The 21,399-nt window shown below is 42.3% G+C and overlaps 1 protein-coding gene across 1 annotated transcript in view; it reads right to left on the reverse strand.

Annotated features, from left to right (window-relative positions):
- LOC100726528 (intermembrane lipid transfer protein VPS13C) overlaps positions 1-19,511 on the reverse strand; it is a 91,409-nt gene extending 71,898 nt beyond the window's left edge. The window contains 10 exon segments of the mRNA XM_063254229.1: positions 70-261; positions 671-767; positions 4,654-4,713; positions 6,093-6,172; positions 7,795-7,948; positions 11,217-11,356; positions 11,991-12,069; positions 12,991-13,091; positions 13,094-13,119; positions 17,344-19,511. Coding sequence (XP_063110299.1) covers positions 70-261; positions 671-767; positions 4,654-4,713; positions 6,093-6,172; positions 7,795-7,948; positions 11,217-11,356; positions 11,991-12,069; positions 12,991-13,091; positions 13,094-13,119; positions 17,344-19,511 — 3,097 coding nt within the window.
- Between the last annotated feature and the right edge of the window lie 1,888 nt (positions 19,512-21,399).

The raw sequence follows: 21,399 nt of genomic DNA on the forward strand, positions 1-21,399 counted from the left end.
CCAAACTCAGGACCTCATGCTTGCCAGGCAGGCATTAGGCCACTGGGCTATATCCCCAGAACTTGTTACCTTGTATCCTGATTTCAGCAATACTGCTCTTCTTATTGCAAATGGTGACACAGAAAGCATTTAACTTGGCAAACAATCTGAAGCCAATAACATCACTGTCTTTAAAGGATACAATCACTAAAAAGAAAATAAGAGTTATTTCACAATACAATTCAGATAATATAAATTCTATTCAAGACTTTTCTATATTAACTGAACCACAATTCTGTTAAACAGAAATATACACATACACAAGTTAAATTACAAACTTAATTTCAAATACTTCTTTTGCCTTACAAAACTAGGCTTTTTAGTAGACGTTCCTTTTGCAATTTAAAAAGAAGAGTCAGTCCCCGACTTATGAACAAATTCTATTCCAGATTTGTTCGTAAGCCAACAAAACGCATCTTATAGTTCAGTCTGAATGTCAGTAAGTTGGTGACGTTCTGTAAAACAAAGTAAATAAGGACAATAAAATTCTGAATAGCTAAACAATGCACCTACAGCCACATAGTTTAAGTAGGAAGGTCAGACTCTGAACTGAGCACTTTCCTATCCGAAATCTGGGCTCTTGGCTTGTAACACCTATCTGGAAGCTGGCCTGTCCCTGGGTCAGGATGGCCTCCAAGGCCATCTGAGGGAAGGATGGTTGTCAGGTAGTTAATAGAAGAGAGAAGAGCTTGGGTTTGCAGCAACAAGTTCAAAGAGGAAAAGGCCACCTAAAAAGTTTTAAAACAAAGTTACTTTTCACTGGCAAATGCCAAGCTGCTGTATGCACAAGGGGCCTGACAGGGAGCCAGGCTTGCATCACGGCGTCGCAGCTTCCATCACTGGGAAGACAGCAGCGAGCTAAGTCATGACCCTCAAGGCAGGGGTGCAGAGAGAGCAAATTAGATGTTCTCACTCAGTGCTCAGCGCAGATTAGGGCACAGGTCCCTAATCACTCCATTTCCCAAGCAGCTGCCCAGGGAGCACATATTCTGCTGCACGTGGCCACCTGTATTCCCAACATGCATCTTTGTACATTTCCCATTCACTACTCATCATGATCATATAACAAGTTTAAGTCAGAACCTGAAACTCCACAAGCACTACATACTACTAAATCCACAGAGGATTCCAAATGTGGCATCTGTGAGATTAACAATTGGGAGAGTTCTGTTACTAAATCATTAAAACTACAAAAATGGTCCTGTCATAAACACAGAAGAAAGTAAATGTCATAAAAGTACTACACTTTTAGAAAAATGACTCCAGAAAGCTAAGACAACAACACAAATTGCCTCAAAGAAAGTGGTTTTCTAACAGCAAGTTAAAACAAAAGTTCCTTATGGAAAAGAATCTTTCGTTTTCTCATTTCTGCATGGAAAGAAATGTACACAAACAGTATGCTTATAATTCCAGCACTCAGAGAGACTGAGGAAGAAGGAATACAAGGCCAGACACTGTCTCAAAATAAAAAATATAACAACAGAAAAACACATGCACACATCAAAGAGGAAAGTTCACCTATTAAACCAGACCCTCTCAACCCTCTTTTTTGGTGCAACCCACAAGCACCAGCTGCCACTTCTTTAGGAGCACTTACCTCCCTCCCTGTGTCCTACACACTTTCTCAGCCCTGTATTACTTGAAGCTTACAATCCTCTCAGCTGTTTATAGATCACTGTTCCCTTATTTAAAGCATTCCCTTCTTTAGAAACAACACTGCAAGGGCTGGGGATTTAGCTCGGCGGCATAAATGTCTGCCTTGCAAGTGTACAGTCGGGATCCCAGCAGTTGGGTGGCTGAGGCAGGAGGATCGTTGCAAGTCCGAGACCAGCCTAGCCTACAAAGTAAGCTCAAGGCCAGCCTGAACTGCAGAGAGAGACCCTGCCTCAAAAAAAAAAAATTGTAATATGACACAGCCAGCCAAAGTAACAGGGTTAATTTTTGTCCATTTAGTATGATATTGGCTGCTGGTTTGTCACAGATGCTTCAAGAATAAGACAAGGATGTCCACTATCACCACTCCTACTCAATATAGCTCTGGAGACATTATACAGAGTAATTAGACAAGCGAGAGAAATAAAAGAAATAAGGATAGGAAAAGAAGTTGTTAAACTATCATTATTTTCAGATGACATGACATTCTACATAGAAGACCCCAAAAACTACATCAAAAGACTACTACACTTCATCAGATTCGGCAGTGTGCCTGGATACAAAGTCGATGCTCAAAAATCAATAGCATTCCTGCACACAAACAAAAAACTCACTGACAGAGAAATTATGGAAATAATACCCTTCACCCAAAATATGAAATATTTAGGAATTAATCTAACAAAGGATATGAAGGATCTATATATTGAAATCTACAATACTCTGAAAAAGGAGACCTAACATGGTATCAGAAAATAGGAAGCCATCCCTTCTTCTTGGATAGAAGGAATCAACACTGTGAAAATGGCCATACTTCCAAAACTATTATACGGATTTAATGCAATTCCTATCAAAATACCATTAGCATACTTCACAGATCTAGAGAAAACATCCCTAAAATTCATTTGGAAACAGAAGAGACCTAGAATAGCAAAGGCAATCCTGGGCAACAAAGGCAAGACAGAGTGCATCACAATTCCTGACTTAAATTATACTATAAAGCTACTGTGATAAAATCAGCATAGTAGTGGCAAAAAAACAGACCTTAAGATCAATGGAATGGATCAGAAGATGCAGACAGAAATACAATGACACTCAGCTACCTTATTTTTGACAAAGGGGGCAAACGTTCACTGGAACATGTTCACTGCCTCTTTACTAAGCAGTGCTGGAAAAACTGGCTTTCCACATGCCAGAGACTAAAATTAGATCCGTGTCTATTACCGTGCACTAAAGTAAAGTCAAAATGGATTAAAGATCCAAATACTAAAACAGAAACACTAAATCTACTGGAAGATAAGGTAAATAGAAATCTTAAAGACACAAGGTAGGCAAAGAATTCATGAACAAAAATGCAATCTGCATCGAAGTACTTCAAAGAATCAGCAACTGGGATTCTTATCTTATTAAAAAGTTTTTACACTTCAAAAGAAATCACAGTGTGAAAAGAAAACCCATAGAGAAAAAATTTTAGCCTCCTGTCCCTCAGACAAAGGACTTACTAGAACATATAAAGAGCTGAAAATATCAGGCCCCTCAAATTCAAAGACTTAATTCAAAAATAGGCATCTGTGATGAGCATGCCCTTCTCAGATGTTGAAATACAAATGGCAAATAAATACACAAAGAAATCTTCAACATCACTGGTCATTCGAGAGATGCAAATTAAAACAACATTGAGATTACATTTCACTCCACAAAGAATGGCTGTTACCAAGAAATCAACCAATAACAAATGTCGGTAGGGAAAAAGGAACCCTTCTCCATTGTTGGTGGGAGTGTAGACCAATGCAGCCACAGTGAAGATCAGTGTAGAGATTACTCAAAAAACTAGGACTGGAGGGCTCATTCAATCTAGCTATTCCTCGACTGGGTAATTTTGCAGTTTCCAGAAGAACTGAAAACATCATGTCAAAGTGGTAAATGTGCACCAATGTTTACAGCAGCACAATTTATAATTGGATTGATCTGGGAAACAACCTAAGTGTCCATTAACTGAGGAATGGATAAAAAAGATCTGGTATTTTTATAAAATGGTGTACCACTCAGCTATAAAGAAGGACAAACTTGAGGTTTTTATAAGTAAATGGATGCAACTTGAGACCAAACTCATAAGTGAAATAAATCAGACTTACATGTGTTAAGTATTGTACTGTCTCTCTTATGTAAAACATTGAAAGGGGGTCAGGGATTTAGCTCAGTGGTGTAACTGCCTGCTTGGCAAGTGCAAGTTCATGAGTTCGATCCCTGATACCAAAAAACAAAAACAAAAAAAACCACTGAAAGAGTAAGAAAGATCCGAAATATACAATAGATACTGAGGAAAGTGATAGGAAAAGAATCTGCTCAAAAGGAAAGAACAACTGGAATAGGTGAAAGGAGAAAACAAAGAGGGGAAAGACTATATGTACATAGACTCTTTTTTTTTTTTTTTTGTCTTTTTTGAAGCAGGATCTCACTATGCAGTTTAGGCTGGCATTGAGCTCACTTTGTAGACCAGGCTGGTCTCGAACTCACAGCGATCCTCCTGCCTCAGCCTCCCAAGTGCTGGGATTACAGGCATGAGCCACCACGCCCAGCTATGTACATATACTCTTTATATACACTCAATAGATAACTATACTACTAAACTATTAGTTTGTCCAAAAAAAGTTTGCTCTTTCATTTTTATGCCTATATCTTGTAACATGAATATCACTTTGAAGGGAACAATACACAATACATAACCACTGTTAACCTATTACTTTGTTTTGAAATTTTATATCATCATTATTCTTTGGCTTTTAAAATTTAAAATAAGTAACAGCTTTACTAAAAATCAGAGTATTTACAAGGTTAATTTATAACTTTTATTGGTTCTTGATTATATCATCAAGTTACACAGATCCTATCCCCCCCAAAATACTAAAGATTTCCATTAATAATTATTTTCAATAGGATATATGCTTTAATAGAATTTCTTACCTTAAATGTCTGTTCAGTTTTTTCAAAAGTGGTTTGAAAACTAGGTCCACTCTTATCAGCCTAAATAAAAAATGAACAAAGGAATTAAGACCAAAGTAATTAATCCACTGTAAAGTCATGCATTTTACTGACTGTAACATGCTGTGTGTTCTCCTCTGGGAGCCCGGGAGAACAAGTACTCACTTCAGGGAACCTACAGCAGGGTGTGAGAATGATACACCTTGGGAGGTAGAAGGTGCAAAGGTCATCTAGGTCATCTAGTACATTGGACACCTAATGCTGAAATCCCTTGTCCACTTCTCTGGTAAGTCTGTTTACATCTCCAGTAAAAGAAACCTCATCTTCTTAGAAATCCAATCACCAGGGTGCTCTGATTTAATGAAGTCTTTGTACTGCTTCAAGCAATCTCCCAGCCTTATTATTCACTGTATTTCTGATCCCTGAAACAAACAGTGTAACTCCAAACACAAAAGATGACCTCCCAGGGCCAGGGATTTAGCTCAGTGGCTTAAGCGACTGCCTTGCAAAAAAGCAATCGTGAGTTCGATCCCCGGGACCGATAAAAAAAAAGAAAAAGACAAAAAAAAAAAAAAAAAAAATGACCTCCTGTGAGTTTTCTGCCATCGCTTGTCTGCTTGTCTGCTCCCACAATGCTTTTGTTTTGCTTTATTATATTCATATTACACTGCTATATAATAATCATATTGTCAACCAATCAACACATTTTAATTATTTATTTTTGTACCTCTCCCTTCTAGTTTATAATTTGCCTGCAAAACATAATGTTTGTCATCTGTGTCTCTAAGCACCTGGTAGTGTAATCCATTTAGAAACACATATAGACATTCAATAAATAATAAGTGATTAAAACAAACCTATTAAATCTTAAATGAACCTAATTTTATCAATTACTTCAGCACTTTCCTGGTGCATTTCTTGGTCTCTTTCCAGGCCTGGGAGTTCTCTGCAGCACCTGATCCAATGTGTTTTTTTCTTTGAATGTGGCTTAGCCAAACTGTCACCTACTATACAGACAAGTGTGGACATATAATTATGCCCCTAAAGAGAGAAACAGTGCCTCCTTCCGCCCAGGCTTCTGCATTTGAGAATAAGAGGTCAGCAGCCTTCTAATAGCTCTTCACTTAGTGAAAGAGAAACAAGGTGTTTAAGTGCGAAAAGAAACAGTTAAAAACTAACCTACCACCCAGAATGATTAGTAACACACTGCCCTGTCCACTTCCCAGGGGCACAGTCCAGACTAGTGCTGGCAAATCAAAGACAAAAGATGCTAATGTAGAAGTTGTTCTTTCCTAAACAAAAATCTCAGTATTCAGGTTTAATTGCACTTAATTGGCATTCTGCCATAAAGAAGTGGGTTTTGGGGTGCAGTCTGAGCTCTCATCTCTCCACAGGTTCTCCAGCACTGCCATGGTCCTTACCTTAATGTACTCTACTTTTAAAAGATCTGACCCAGGTTTGTCAGAAAAGCTAATCAAGTGAAGGGGCTTTTTTCTTGATCCTACAGAAAAAAAAAACCATTTTCAAACAAGTTGCTTCTAGAACTTGCTAGACACTTCTTTATAAAAGCTGCTAATTAAGCTTCAAAAGAATACCTGTGCATATTTTCATGGTTATTAAATACTAAAACCATCACTCATGGAGAAATAAGCCACTCCAAGTTCTTGCCTTAGGCATCTAATTTACTTTAAAACATGTATTTATTTTCAGTTGAATTCACATCTGTTCAAAACTAATCAAAGCTTCTTTAGATATTTTTAAGGCCACATGTTCATTAGTAAGGCAGCAGAACAGACTACAGGTGCCAGCATCAAGAAATATCAATTCCAGCTCACCTCTATCCTTCCTGACTTAAACTACAGACATATTTTTCAACAATGTAACGAACAAGTTGGATGGGATTCTGTTGTGTCTAAAATTCTATGAAAGAACTTTATAGAGAGAGAACTTTGTGTAGACTGGGAGAAGAGAATTTCAAGAGAAGCAAACTGCAATGCTTCCTGGAAAGTTTAAACACAAGCAGCCTCCACCCCTGCACCTGGGCCAGGAGCAGCTCGCACGCAGGCCCTGGGAAGGGAGCAGCCGCCCACCGCCCACCTTACCACTGGACTTCTACTCCTGCTTCCCCACCGCACAGGGCATCTTTCTCCCAAGTCCTAATCCTCCATGACAACAAAACAGCCTAGAAAATTTATCATCTACATTTCCCTCTTTCTTTCTGTAAATTCTTTCTTTCTGTACAAAAAAATAGTAACGTAAAATATTTCTTTTCTAAATTGAGGCTGATTTCAGTTACAAATACTCTCAAATTATAAAACCCAGGCCTCTATATTTGACTGAAGCACTAAAGAATTTTAATTATCATACATTTTATTCCTTCATGCCTCAAATATCTGAGGTCACAAGATAAATACTGAGATGAAGAAAGTTGTCGAGCTTCTAAGAGAGTGAACTTCGTACTCTCCCATTTTTATTTTTAACTGGAGCTTATGACATGTGACCACTACTGCACAGAAAGCCTGGGACCTGCCAGGCACAGCTGTTGTAATCCCAGCCCTCAGGAAGCAGTGTTGGAGGATCACCATGAGTTTGAGGTCAGCTGGGGCTAAATTAGCAAAATTCAAGACCAGTTGCCTTACATAGTAAGACCCTGTCTCAGAAAGAAAAAAACAAAGGGGGCCCTCAACATTGTAGGTTCAGAGACAAACTCTCCAGTCTTCTAGCCATAAATACATGACATGAAGGAAGCTACTGAATTCTTCTCTGACCCTTTTTGTCTGTCTCTGTGTTTGCTAAGGAGAGTTACACAAAGGCAGAGGTAACAGATCAGAGTAGCTGAGAACAGCAACCCCAGACTGCTAGCCTGCCGGACTGCCAAGATTTCATTCATGGCTCTGCTACTCCTTGTTAGACCAAGGGTAAATTTTATAAGAAATCTATACCTTAGTTACATAAAACTACCAACAGTAACACTATGTTATTATAAGATTTAAATGAATTGTTATTTGTAAAGTGTTTTGAACAATGTTTACTCTTGTTTATAATATATACTATCATAGAAATAAAAGTGTTTTAGATGCTTAAAAGTGCTGCTTTTATCACTTCCATTTTTAGGAATATTACCTTGAATTTCATGGTAATCCAAGCTGATCTTCTTTAAATAAGACACCACAGTTAGGTTGAAAGTTCTCACTGTGGCCTCTGTTCCTAACTGAGTAACATTAAATACTAGAATTGTATCTTCTTCTTTCTGTTGTTTAGTAAATTCCAAAATTACCTAAAAGAATTAGCATAGCCAAGTGAAAAGTTGACAAAAGTTTAAGTCATAGTTCAAATAAAAAACAAAGTCTTTCTCCATACACATCACCATGAATACAGTTAAAACTTTGCTCAGACCCCTTTCCCACCATAAAGTTATTTAATGTTATAAATTATCATTATCAAGAGTATAAATTCCTGTATAAAAGATTATGGTGAAATTTAACATCTTTTGTTGACTTAAGTTTAGAAAAATTTAGAATTTATGAAGTCTTCCTTAATATTTTCTCAAACTAAAATCACATTTGGTGATAACAGAAGCTATTCAAGTAAAAATTTATGACAAGAAAGTCAGGCAGCGGGCATATGCCTGTAATCCCAGCACTCAGGAGGCTGAGGCAAGAGGATTGCCAATAGCTCAAGGCCAGCCTGCACTACAAAGCAAGACCATGTCTACAAAACAAAAACAAGAGAAAAAGTTATGACGAGAGTGCTTGTTATCATATTACTTAAGTTAATTGTGGAATGGCAGCTGATACATTTAGATAATAAAAAGCAAAGCATGGTATCTTTTAAAAGATATAAACTCCCTCTTTTTATTTATTTATTTATTTTCCCCCCAAATTCTTTAATACACTCTCCAAAAGACAGAGGTCTGTGCTGCTTCCTCCTGAACCTGGACAGCCTATGAATGCCTCAATCAATAGAGCGCAGAGGACTCTGGTAACACAAAGGGCCTGGGAAAGCTGACAATCACCATGGGAACCTGGAGAGTCAAGCCCAGATAGCAGCCAGCCCTCAGCCTCCGCCAGCCTCCGCCAGCCTCCAAGGGAACCAAAGGACCTGCACCCCAAGGCTTCCAGTGACTGAAGCCCCAGGTAACACCTGATCAAAGACAACAGGCAAACCCAGAGTAGTCCAGCTGGGCTTTTTGGTACTCCTAACCCACAATGCATGAGCAAACAAAAATAGCTGTCTTAAGCAGCTAAGCGTGAGGGTAACTTGATAAACAGCAATGGTAGCCAGTAAAATAGAAAAACTATGGAAAAGGCACACTAATATTAGCAGGTGGTATGATTATGTACTTAAGAAAAATCAAGCCAAAAGCAACCAAAAACAGAAGATAACAACAAGATAATACAGTAAGTAAAGTTCAGCACACACTTTATATACAAAATAAGCTTCCTACGCATTATTTAAACAAAAGCAATGAAATCATAAATACATAAAACATGGGGCCAGGAATATAGCTCAGTGGCACAGGGCCTGCCTTGACAAGCATAAGGTCCTGCGTTCGATTCCTGGGACCCACAAAAGTAATAGGGGGAAAATATATACATTTAATATATACATATATATATATATATATATATATAAACATAGGTTATATATATATATATATATATATATATATATATATACATACATAGATTTTATATATATATAAACATGGGTAAGTATTTTGTGAGAATTTTCTAGGCATACACTAAAACTGGGTCATAAAGAAAAAAACTGATAGATTTCACTATAGAAACCTTTTTAAAAAGTTCTACTGGGAAAAGTATTCCAAACAGCATTATTCTTTTTCCTTCAATAGTTCTGTTTTCACCTCAGTTCATTCAATAGTCAATGAAGTATTTATTGCATATCATGTACCATGCATGTATCAGGCTGTCCCAGGAGCTAAAAAGACCAAGGTTAAGCAGGCAGACATAGTTCTTGCCCTCATGTGCCCCACATGCCAGAGAGAGAAGGAAAAGGAACACTGCTCTCTTGAGGTAGTCAGGTCTTCCCAGTGAGGAGACACATACAAGCGCTTGAAGCACACAAGAATCAAGCCATGCTAGGAAAGTGTCCCCAACCAAAAAAATGGCAAGCAGAGAAAGTTCTGGTGCACATATGTGAGAAAAAACACATTTAGTGGACTTCGCGGGGCAAGGACTGCGCTCCCCACCCATTTCCAACATCAACACCGATGTCTGGTGGAGGACGGCACTGCACTCACTGGAGGAATGCAAGAAACACAACCGCAACAGAGGAAGCAAGCAGAAAACAGTGGCCCAAACAGGCAGGCGGGTGATCCCTGCAAGGCCTTGCAGGCCACAGGAAAGCACAAGTCATCACTGAGCCAGGGGAGGGCACGAACAGAGCAGCGCCAGGACGCGGCCTCCGTGTTAAAAGGGTCGCTTTGGCTGCCTTATGGATAACAGAGCAGCGGTCAGGAAGCTGCTGCAAAGATACAGCCCGGAGATGAAGAGGACAGGACAAAGAGCAGCAGTGGGGGAGAGCAAGTATGTGAGTGCAATAGAAAACAAAGCTGAGAGGTCTGCTGCTACTGGGGGTCAAAGAGGAAGAGGAAACAGCAGGCTAAAAAGGCTAACGCATCTCACTTCAAACAAATACCAGCAATGCTTGGTCCGCATGCACAAGTCAAATCAGTGACATTTCTCAGATCTGTAGCTGTAAACACCGCACCCCGAGATGAACAATCTGTACTTATCAAAGAAAACATGTATATGAAATTTTAAACAGATTATGTCCTTGCTAGTGTACATTCCATTTTCATCAAGTAACTATATACCATGACCATATTTCCAGGTTTCCTTTTACTACATGACTTATTTTTTGGACCATTTTGAGACAGGGTCTCGCTAAGCAGTACAGTCTGGCCTTGAGCTCACTTTGTAGCCCAGGCTGCCCTTGGACTTGCGGGATTCTCTTGCCTCAGGCTCCTGCGTGCTGGGATTACATTTGTGTGCCACCACACTCAGCTTACTAGATGACTTTTAAAGGGCAGAAAAAGCATGCTGGAAATTTAGGATGTTTACATTTTTCCAAACTATAAATATGACAATGAGCAACTATTATTTAACTCACAAATGAAAGTTAAAAAAATAAGCTGAACTTTGTGACACATGCTGGTAATCCCAGCTACAAAGGGGAATCCAAGGTCAGAAACAGCCTGGGCAACTTATCAAGACCTTGTCTCAAAATACAAACAAAAAAGAGCCAGGGAAGTAGCTCTATGATTCCTGGATTAAATCTCCAGTACCACAAAAAAAAAGTCAGAAATTGTCTGAAAAAACACAAATCCTAATTAAAAGCTCTGAGCTCTTCCAAAATAGATCAAACCACAAGTCATCCCTATTTAAAAAAAAAGAAAAAAAAAAGACTTTCATTGTTTTGACATGGTGTGTGGGGGTACATTTTCCTAACCTGATGTGTGGTCTACCATGAAACAGTTTAATGATGACAAGAATACATTCATAGACAAAAAGTACACATACTTCTTTAACTTCAAACTTGAGCAGAAGATTAACGAGGGCCTCGTTCGGAACCTCCGCAGCCTTTCGGGGTTCGGAGCCTGGCGCACCTCTAGGCACCTGGGAGGCACCGTCTTCAGCGTCGAAATACTCATCGTCAGACTCTAGAGTAGAAAGACATCCACTAAACACTGCACAAAGCACTCAAGCCCAAGTCCTCTCAGGCAAAGTTTATGCATTAGATGTAACTCTATATTCACACTCAAAACTGCCCCAGAGCTTTTATCAAGTCCCACGAGGTGACTCAGTTAGGCACGTGATAATCAAATTTGAAATCAAACAGCACTACAATCTTTCCTTCAGTGACTTCATTTTTGGCTTAGTTCACTCACTGAGTACTCCATGAAATAGTTACTGACCCATCTACCATGTTCCAAGCTGTGTCAGCCCCCAAGAACTTAAGAGTGACCAGAACAGACATACTTATTATCTCTGCCAAGCTTATGCTCTAGCTTGAAATCTCAAAAGATCAACTAAGCATGGCTATGGAAAAGGATCACACAGAGATCAGATCATCAAGTAGCTTATTTAGAACCTGAAGTAAAAATTGTTGACCACCAAAAGGGCTTTAGTAAAGAAACCTGACCTTCCAAACGTAAATAACTGAAGGCACACTGTTAGGTAACAGCATGAGAACCAGAACCAGCAGACTGCTGTAATGCACTCCTAACACCTCTACTTTTCTGAAAATGTTATTGTGATAAAGATAATTTAGAAACACACTTTTACACTCCTTACCTGCATCCATTTCACTCAGCAATAATGAAGTACCAAGGAGAACTTTTGTCCCACTTGAAGCAACAGGAACTGACGATACCTAGCAAAGTACACAGAAACAAAAACAAAATATGAATTTCACAGGATTAAATACACACGAGACTGAAAACTAACAAAGTTCAGAGATGGAAAAACTCATACACGCCATATATAAATCTTCCAACAGAATACATGACATCCAGACACGGGGACACGTGCCTATAATCCTAGCACTCAGGAGGCTGAGGCAAGGAGATTGTTGTGAGTTTGAGGCCAGCCTGAACTATACAGCAGGATACTGTTTTTTAAAAAAATTTTAAATAAAAAAGGAAGGATAAATTCTGTAACTGAATAATAGTTGAAATTTACAAATTAAGATTGTCATCATGTTTAAAAGATAAAATTATGTATAACTCTAGCAGATAAGGTGATTCATTAATGTTTATCATTTAGCTGCTGTGAACATCAGAGGTCCCTAGAAAATAAGTTCAGCATCAGATGATTCTCTCAAAATGTGTTTCTAAGTAAGCAAAAATCCAACATTTCTTCTGTGTGTTTGTGGTGGAGAGGAGGGTTTTCACTAGTAGTTCACGCTGGCCTTGATCTCATTATGTAGTCCAAGCTGGCTGTGAACTCAGTGATCCTCCTGCCTCTGCCTCACAAGTGCTGAAATTACAGGTATGTGCCACCATGCCTGGCCCAACATTTCTTTTATGCTATGAAAATTATTTCAATTAAAGTGACTCAGAACTTTAAAGTCCAACACAAAAGGAAATTTTATCCCCATTATTTTATTTGCAACATTTCTAAGATGATTTATATTTCTAATTTTATTTAAAGTATGTTTTCTATTTTATTTTCCTTTCCTGTATTTTTGGTTCTTTCAAGCATAAAGTTTGCCCTAAAACTGCCTTCCGACTGCTACTCTATTACAGCAGTTGTCTGAAAACAGAAGATTGAATATTTGTGTCATACCCATTACCTGTCTCTCTGGAGATTGAGTTGATGATTTCTGTGGCAAAGGTACACTGTTAATCAAACACAGCACATCTTTCATCTTCTGGTCTGAAATCCTCACATGATCAAAGGAAGTCCTCCTGATGCTTTAAATCTAAAAACACAATTCAGCCATAAGATTTCAGGATCAGCCAGCCTCTCCATCAGTACTGCAGAGGGGGAAGGAGCTGCAGAGTCGGGTTACTGTAGACAAGTTCTAATCCAACATTTGGGAGGGGATTGAACCCAAGGCCTTCACACTAAGTTGCATCCCTCACCCTTTTTTAAGGTTTAGTTTGTCAGAGCTGAGGGCTCAGTGGTATAAGTGCCTGCCTGGCAAGCACAAGGTTGTGAGTTTGATCCCTGGACCCACATAGCATAAGTTTTAGTTTGGACACATAGTCTCACTAAGTTACTCAGGCTGAGCTAGATCTTTCAAATCTGCCTGCCTCAGTTTCCCAGAATGCCAGGAAATCCTGGTATGTGCCACCATACCTGGGTCACAATAAGAATGTTTTAAACAGATTTTTAAATCATGATATTGTTATCCAAACATGTCTTCTTAAATCAATGAAAAGAAAAACATTCTGATTTTTAAACTATTCACTCTACATTAACTATGATTTGGATTAAAAATAAATCCAAGTGAGAAAAATAATTACTGGTATTCTTCTACATAGTATGTTGTTTCAGAGACATTGGAGAACCATCTGCAGTATGTTTCATATACCACAGGAAAATAAAAGTTAATCTCAAGCACGTCCTGTGTTGGGTATGATGATAATCATTCCCTGAATCTATCTGATCAATTTCCTTTTTTAAAAAAAGGGACAGTTAAATCTACATGTATCAGCTATGCATTTAGCTCAGCGGCACAAGCACCTGCCTGGCAAGCTCAAGGTCATGAGTTCAAACCCCGATACAAAAAAGAAAAACCTAATATGTCACTTGCCCCCAAATAGGAATGAGATGAGGCCTTACCTTTAGGGACAGAAAGAAGCTAAAATGTATTCTTGTAAAATGTCAAGTGTTTTCCTTCAAAATAGAACAAAAAATTAACATATGAATTATACTAGACTAACTCTCTCACAACTTATCCTTAGAAAAGAAATGGGGACATTTCCAAAAACCTAATGTCAAATGAGAATAGAAGCTGATCATATTGTTTTTATCACTGATTCTGAGTAATAGGCAACTTTTAGAAAACGTGGTTTTCACTTCCACCTTGCTCCAGGGGGAGGATACAAGCATTTTGAAAGCAGAGAAAAACAAGAACTCTTGGTGTATTGTATCAAAGAAGCCCAGAACATATTTTAATATGGCACAGAATATGACAGAACTATAAATGAAAGTCAAATGAAAGGTTTGGTGGGATATCTTTTTGCTCTTCAATATGGATATAGTATAGTTGGGCTTGCTCAGTTAGGAAAACTCAGAAACTGGACCCCAGTTACAGGCAGGTGCAGGCAGATAGGAAGTCAGGAGCCTAAGGTTGGGAGGGACAGGGCAGGGAGGAATCTCAGCACTGGACTCTTTGGCACCAGCAGCCTTTAATTTGGTAATTACAGATCTCATTGTGGAACAGTAGGATGTTTTGGATGGTGTTGTCCTTACAGATAGACTTTTTTTTCAAGTGATTTGGAAATGATCTCTTTTGTTTACTTTTTCAAATAGTCCATTCTTTATTCATACAAAAGTATTTGTGTGCATGTGTGTTGTGTGTCCCCATGGCTTTTTCTTTAACATCACTCCTTTTTAAAATTATGAGACAAAATGTCACTAAATTGCCCATGCAAGACTTTTTTTTGTCTTTTTCATTTTTATCAGTACTGGGGATCGAACTCACAACCACCTGCTTGAAAGGCAGGTGCTTACGCCACTGAGCTAAATCCCCAGCCCCAAGACTCACATTTTTGTTCTCTCTGTCTCAGTTTTTCAAGTGCTGGGAATAGAGCCTTATGCTGCTACATTTTGTTCACAATGTTATTTTCAATTAGGATCCGCTCAGCAGGAAACAAGACCATATTCAAAGGCTTGGGAAACTGCTTAACTACTGTCAAACTTCATTTAGCGTTCTAGATACTTTAAAATAAACCATCAGTATGTTTTCCTGTTCTGGGTGCAGTCAATCCCCAAACTGTTACACATTGTTAAAAATAAATTAATTTTTTGCCTGTCTGCAACTGTTTCTGGGACTGGCATAGTCTGAGGCCGCTAAGGACTGGGTATAAATTTAGAAACACAGGGCATGGCGGTGCTCATCCATAATCCCAGCACTCTGGGAGGGTGAGGCAGGAGAATTGCAGGCAGCCTGACAGTTACCTAACTCAGCAAGACCCTGCATTGGAAAAAAAAAGCTGACAAAGCCCTGGCTCCAGGAGAGAGAAACAGGGAGGGGGAGGGAAGGGGGGAGCAGGAAGGGCAGGAGGAGGGGAGAGAGAGGAACCGAACTATTTTCTTAAGTTTAAGGGTGGAGTCTCACTTTAAGAAAAGTTACATAGATTATTGATAAAATCAACTTTTACATCTACTGGGGAAGTTGTTCAAAAAATATGACTAGTCATAGAGTGGTTAGTAGATTTTTCCAAAGAAACAGTAATGGTTTTGAAGTCATACGTGTGGCTACAGGAAGTGTCCAGTCTGGGTCAGTTTGAAGCCAGGACAGTCATAGCAAAGAACTCTGGGATTGCTGTTCTTCCTCACCAGGGGAAAGGTCTCAGAAAGCCTCCAGACAGCGCTAACTCAATCAGAAACGTGCAGGTATTGACACTTGCACCCCCCTGCTCAGAATGTCTTAAGATTTAATTGCATTTTGAAGAGTGTTACTAAACCAAGCTGCAGCTTTATACCCTCGCATCCCAAGATGATGTTGACAGCCTAACAGGAGAATGCTTAAGGAACTAGCCAAAGAGGCAGTGTAAAAATAACTTTTATCAAACAACCAGGTGTCTTTTGAACACAGAAATTTTTTACACAGAATTGCTCTTGTGGAGCTTACCTTATAATCTTGAGAAGAATCTCACTGGTAGGTACTGATAGGTAGTAGGGCTACTTTGGAGAGATTACATGATGGAAAATTTTGGAATCCAGATTGGGGGAAAAAGTAATGATTTTGAGATGCTTGACAGGAATCCACCAGGCCCTATGAACTAGGAAGTATGAGGAGAAAATGACTAACTGCAGTGAGTTTTTCCTCTCTTAGTGAGCTTATGTAACTCTGGCACTTGAGCTACAGAAATATGGTTGTGATTTGACAGAAAATCTAGGATCAGTTAAATGAGATTATCAAGCTTTTACTGAAATCAATAAACATTTGTTTTTTTAACCATCCCTTGAGGTGGTTGGCCGCCACCATTGGTCATTATTAGGTTGGTGAATTTAAGAAAGTGTAGTGAATGCCAAGTATTTTATTAGAAACAGTTTGTGCCCTGCAACTTTTAGGACTTGGTCAAGTGGAGGTAACTGGCACACTGATTGCGTTTGACTTTTAACATTTATTCTCTGCAAAAGGGACTATATCACAAAGTTGTACTCTGAGATTATAAAGATCTCTGAGGCCATAATCAACTGAGTGCATCAGTATTTCCTCTCTGGTACTGAGGATTGAACCCAAGGAGTCCTGAGCTATATTCCCAACCCTTTTAAAGAGAGGATCTCGATAAACTGCCTTGAACTTGTGATCCTTCTGTGTCAGCTTCAGGAGGAGGTGGGACTATAGATGCAGGTCACCCCAAGGGGCTCATCAGTCTTGATGAGAAGTGAGTGTTCTCACAGAATGTCCAGTCTTAGTCTGTCTCAAAGACTCTTTCAAGATAGTTTCAATTTACAAATCAACTCACATATGAGTTGCAGGAACACTTCGCTTCAAGAAAAACACTAAGTTCAATTAACTGAAGATGTACTGTTTCTTAAGAAGGGTCTACACTGACTGCTCTGTATTGACAAGAAAAGTTCTTAATTTTCCCCCCTGAAATCACAAAAATAATGTATTTCTTACAGGAAAAACTAGATGGAAGAACTAAGCAGGAAACAAAACAAAACAAAACAAAACAAAAAAAAACCCACCCACAATCCCTGAGCCGGTCGCAGTGGCGACATTTATAATCCCAGCATTCGGGAGGCTCAGGCAGGAGGATCGTTCCAAGTTCTGCAAGGTGAGCTCAAGGCCAGCCTGAACTGCACAGTTGAGCCCCAGTGTCAAAAAAAAAAAATAAAAAGATTAAAAAACAGAAAAGACAAAAAACTGAAAAAAATCACACTCCCACCGAACACTGAGATTGAGTTAACACAAAGGTCTTCAGCGGTCCGGTCTTCCCGCCTGTATTTAGCTTGATCCCACGGGACGCGCGTCATTAGACTCCTTGTTCCCTTGTAACCTTCACCTCGCGTCGCTCCTGAAGCCGGTAAACCGAAGGGGCAAAGAGCGCGACAAAGGGCAGGCGGGATGCAGGCCACTTTTAACTCAGCACAGCACAGCCCCGCTGCCACCGGTTCACCGGCCGCTTCCTCAGTCCCAGCGAGGTCCGGCCCGCGCCCCGGGAGCTCGAGTGGATCGGGACTCGAACCCCTCTTCCTCAGAGGCGCCTTGCGGAGCCGCGCTCGTCCGCGCCCCCAGCCGCTTTCCACAGCGGCGGGCCATGAGGCCTGGAAGACCCCAGAGCAGCGGCGCAGCCGACCCAGCGACCAAGCGGCGCCGAGCCCACCGCGGCGCGCGGTCCCCGAATGATGACGCGTTTCCTGCGCCCCCGGCGCTCGGGGCCGTGCGCGCGCGCTCGCCCTCGGCTCTAGTTCCGAGCCCGGAGCCGGCGGCGGCGGTAGCGGCTGAGGAGCTGAGCGGCGTCCGGGCGCGCGCGGGGGGGGGGGCGGGTGGACGCGGGCTGCACCCTGGCAGACACTCTGCAATGAGACAGTAAATGCATCCCCCGGTAAGGCGCACGCCTCGCTCGGGTTTCCCTCTCTCTCCAGCTGCGCGCAAGCTGCATGAATTTCGCTCGTCTTTTCCCTCCTCTCCAGAAGGAAAATGTGGGTGGTTTTTCTGCCTCCCTTTTGCATTTCGTGCGCGGTGTCAATGTAGAAAACAACTCCTCGGGCGTCCTGGGCTCGTGTTCTAGGCGGGCTTTCTGCAGGAAAATAAAGACACACGGGCACGAGTGCACCTGTCCCTGCACACATGTGTGTCTCACGCCGCGCTCGCCCCGGGCGCCGCGCCTGGCACGGGCTCGCTCCCCGCCGGCGCCCGGAGCGCATTCCTGGTCGCGGGCAGCGGGGCTGGCCGGGGGCTCCCGCCGGGCTTCCGGCCGGGAACCGGGCTCTGCGGAGCAGCGCCGGGCGCAGAGCGTCCCCTCGACCCTGCCGGGCGGGCCCCGCGCCCAGAGTTGGCGAGGGCGGAGCGGCTTCATTCCAGCGCTGGCGCCGCCACTCCAGCGCCACTTTGCGCACGAGTCTCCCGCCGCGCACGGGGCCGCTGCTCCGTCGGGGCTCGGACCGCCGTCCCCACGCAGCCCTCTCCTCCCAGGCTGCCCCTGGCGACGCGAGTAGCGTCGGCTGCCCGCGGGCCTCGCCTCCCCTGGCTGCACGAGCTGTGGTTCCGCGCCCGCGGGGGGCTGAGGGGCCCGAGCCGGGGCCTGCGGGGGCCTCCGAGGTGCGCGGCCGAGGGCGCCATGTTCCCGGTGGGCGTGAAGCCCCGCGGGGCGGCGCGGGCAGAGTCAGCGAGGAGTCGGCCGGCGCGGGCGGGAGCGGTCGTCGCCGGGAAAGTTTGCGCGCCGATTTCGGCGCTGTGGCTGCGATTCCAGCCAGGGCGCGCGCGCGGCTGCCGCGCGTCGCGTGCCGCGCAGCCCTGCGTGGCCGCGAGTCTGGATCCAGGACCCAGCGCCGGTTGTCCCCGCTGGCCCTGTCCCGCTGGGACGTAGCGCCCACATTGCGAGGCCCGGGAACACGCCCCCTCCCCGCCGCCTCCCGGCCGAGCGCGGTGCGCGCAAAGCGTCCAGGCGACGGGCTTGCGGGGTTCATCGCAAGGCGGGAGGGGGCGCCCCGGGTCGCGCACCCAGGTAAGGGCCTGGCCGGGGCGACTGCATGCCGGGCTCTCTGCGCGATGCCAGCTGGAGAAGGCGCGGGGAGGGCGGCGTTGCCAGAAGTTGGGGCTTCAAGGGGCACCTGGGAAACTTGCGTTCCTGCTGCTGCGGGCGAAAGAGCCAGGGTGATTTGGGGAAAGGAAGTTGGGTCAGAATCGCTGACGCTGGTGGTGAACGCGAACCCTAGGTTATTTCCAAAGTGGAGAGGGAAGTGAGCTGGAGCGTGGCTGTCAAGGACACAATTAAAGACAGCAGGGTGCGGGGGCCGTGCTGGAGAAGTGGACCCCCAAATACACGTAAACTGCAAGCACCCTGGTGCCCTGAGCGGCGATTTTGCGCCCGCGCGTTCCCGGAGTGGCCTTGTCAGCGTGCACGTGCCACCCAGCCTTCTCGAAGTAGGGAGGCGGCGACGTCCCGGGAGTGGGGCTGCGGGCATGTGCGTTTGTGGAATCTTTTACTTTCCCAAATAGACTTTCCCTCTGCGTGCTGAAGAGGCTGGGGAGGGTGCGTTTGTCGATCTACCCTCTGCTGAATGCCTTGGGCAACCCTTTCTCTTCGGCTTTTTTTCTCTTTCAATGAAACGTTTTGCCTTCATCATTGGAGAGGATGAAAAGATTTAAAAATCCTGAAGTGGGGATATTCGGCTATCTTTGTGTGCAGAGGGAGGCGGAAGTCTTCTCTGAGATGTTAGTCTCCGATCTGCTTCTTATCCATTTCATTAAGTGCCTCCCGGATGAGTGTCACCCGCTGAGTCTCTAAAGATTGTAGCCTGTATTATGTGTAACCTTACACTGCTTTGTCTTGTTTTGTGTTTTTCTCTTTTTCCTCTTAAATAAAAAAAAAAAAAAAAAAAAAAAAAAAAAAAAAAAAAGATTGTAGCCTCAGTTGAGCACTCATTTGGCACATTTCGGGAAAGTCTGAGTCCGAATGGTGGGCTGGCTGTGAGACAGGAGGAAGACCCTCTCTGGACTGGGGATTGAACCCAGGGCTTTCATATTGACCTGCATTCCCAGCACTTTAAATTTTTTTTCTTTTTGGAGTAGGGTCTCACCAAGACACTGAAGTTGCCCAGGCTGGGCTTGAAATTGCTGCCTTCCTGCCTCCTAGAGGGTTGGGGTCATACGCATGGGCCACCACACTCAGCTCTTTTATTATTATTTTGAGGCAAGATCTTGCTATGTAGTGCTCACTATGAACTCACTATGTAGTGCAGGCTGGCCTCCAAACTCTGTGTAACCCTCTTGGCTCAGTCTCCTGACTGCTGGGATTATAAGCAGGCAGTACTGTCCCCTAGTTTTTTTTATGTTATTTTATTTTTTATTGAGCATTAGGATAGTGGAAAACAACAACGCACTATTTCTCCAAAATTAGCACAGCTAATTTAGTTGAGAAAGCAGTCGCGGAAAGCTTCTATCCCTTTTGTGAAATCTCTAGTCTTAGACTAGGTCATACTGGGAAGCACACTCACATAGACTGTTGCCCCTCTCTTTGTATCCACTTCCATTTATCTACAAAATACTCAGAAATTACCAGTCTGTATTTTCGGTGTGGATGTTGCACTTTTCCTTCTAAGGGGAAAGTTGACTTTCAAAATCCTGACCCTTCAGAATACTGTTACTGGCATTCGTATTGCGGAGGACATAGGCTACAGGTGTGTTTTGAATTCATCTTCTCCAACTGCTTGTTCAGTTTTTTTTGCAGAGACTGTTCCCGAAGTGTGTCTGTTATTTTCTACTCCAGGTTCTTTCTTCTCTATCCCTAAATTATGTGGATTTCTCCTCCCTGAACTTTGATGTCCTCCCCATATCAGTTCCCACAGACAGTTCAGGGTGATGCTGGGTGGGGAAGAATATAAAAAAATTCTTAATCAAATGTTCAGAAAAAATCTGCATGCCTAAAAATACGTAATTATCATTGTACTTTGTAACTATGTATATGCCATATATATATATATATATATATATGTTTTGTGCATGTGTTAAAAATTATATAATTAACTTAAAAGAAAATTTATGTTGCAAACCCTCCAATCTTCGGTCCTAAGTTCATTATCTTAATATTTATTGTTATGCCTCTTCACGATGTGTTATAAACTGTGCTTTGTTGTCTCTTGTCTGATTCTTATTATCATAACTTCACAGCTTGATCAAAGATCCCACATTTTTTTTCATTAGTAAGATTTTGTAACTTCAGAAGGCTGGAGAAGGCCTATGCACTTGGGCAAGTTACTTGTCAATTTACCAAGTTGTGTGTGTACATGTGTTCCATGGCCTGATTCTTGATCCAGTGTCTCCAGTTTGTGACTTGTGACATTATTACTCCAG

This window comes from Cavia porcellus, unplaced genomic scaffold (genome assembly GCF_034190915.1).
Source record: "Cavia porcellus strain 051 isolate PalLab524CR breed Dunkin Hartley unplaced genomic scaffold, mCavPor4.1 scaffold_8, whole genome shotgun sequence".
NCBI classification, from domain to species: domain Eukaryota; kingdom Metazoa; phylum Chordata; class Mammalia; order Rodentia; family Caviidae; genus Cavia; species Cavia porcellus.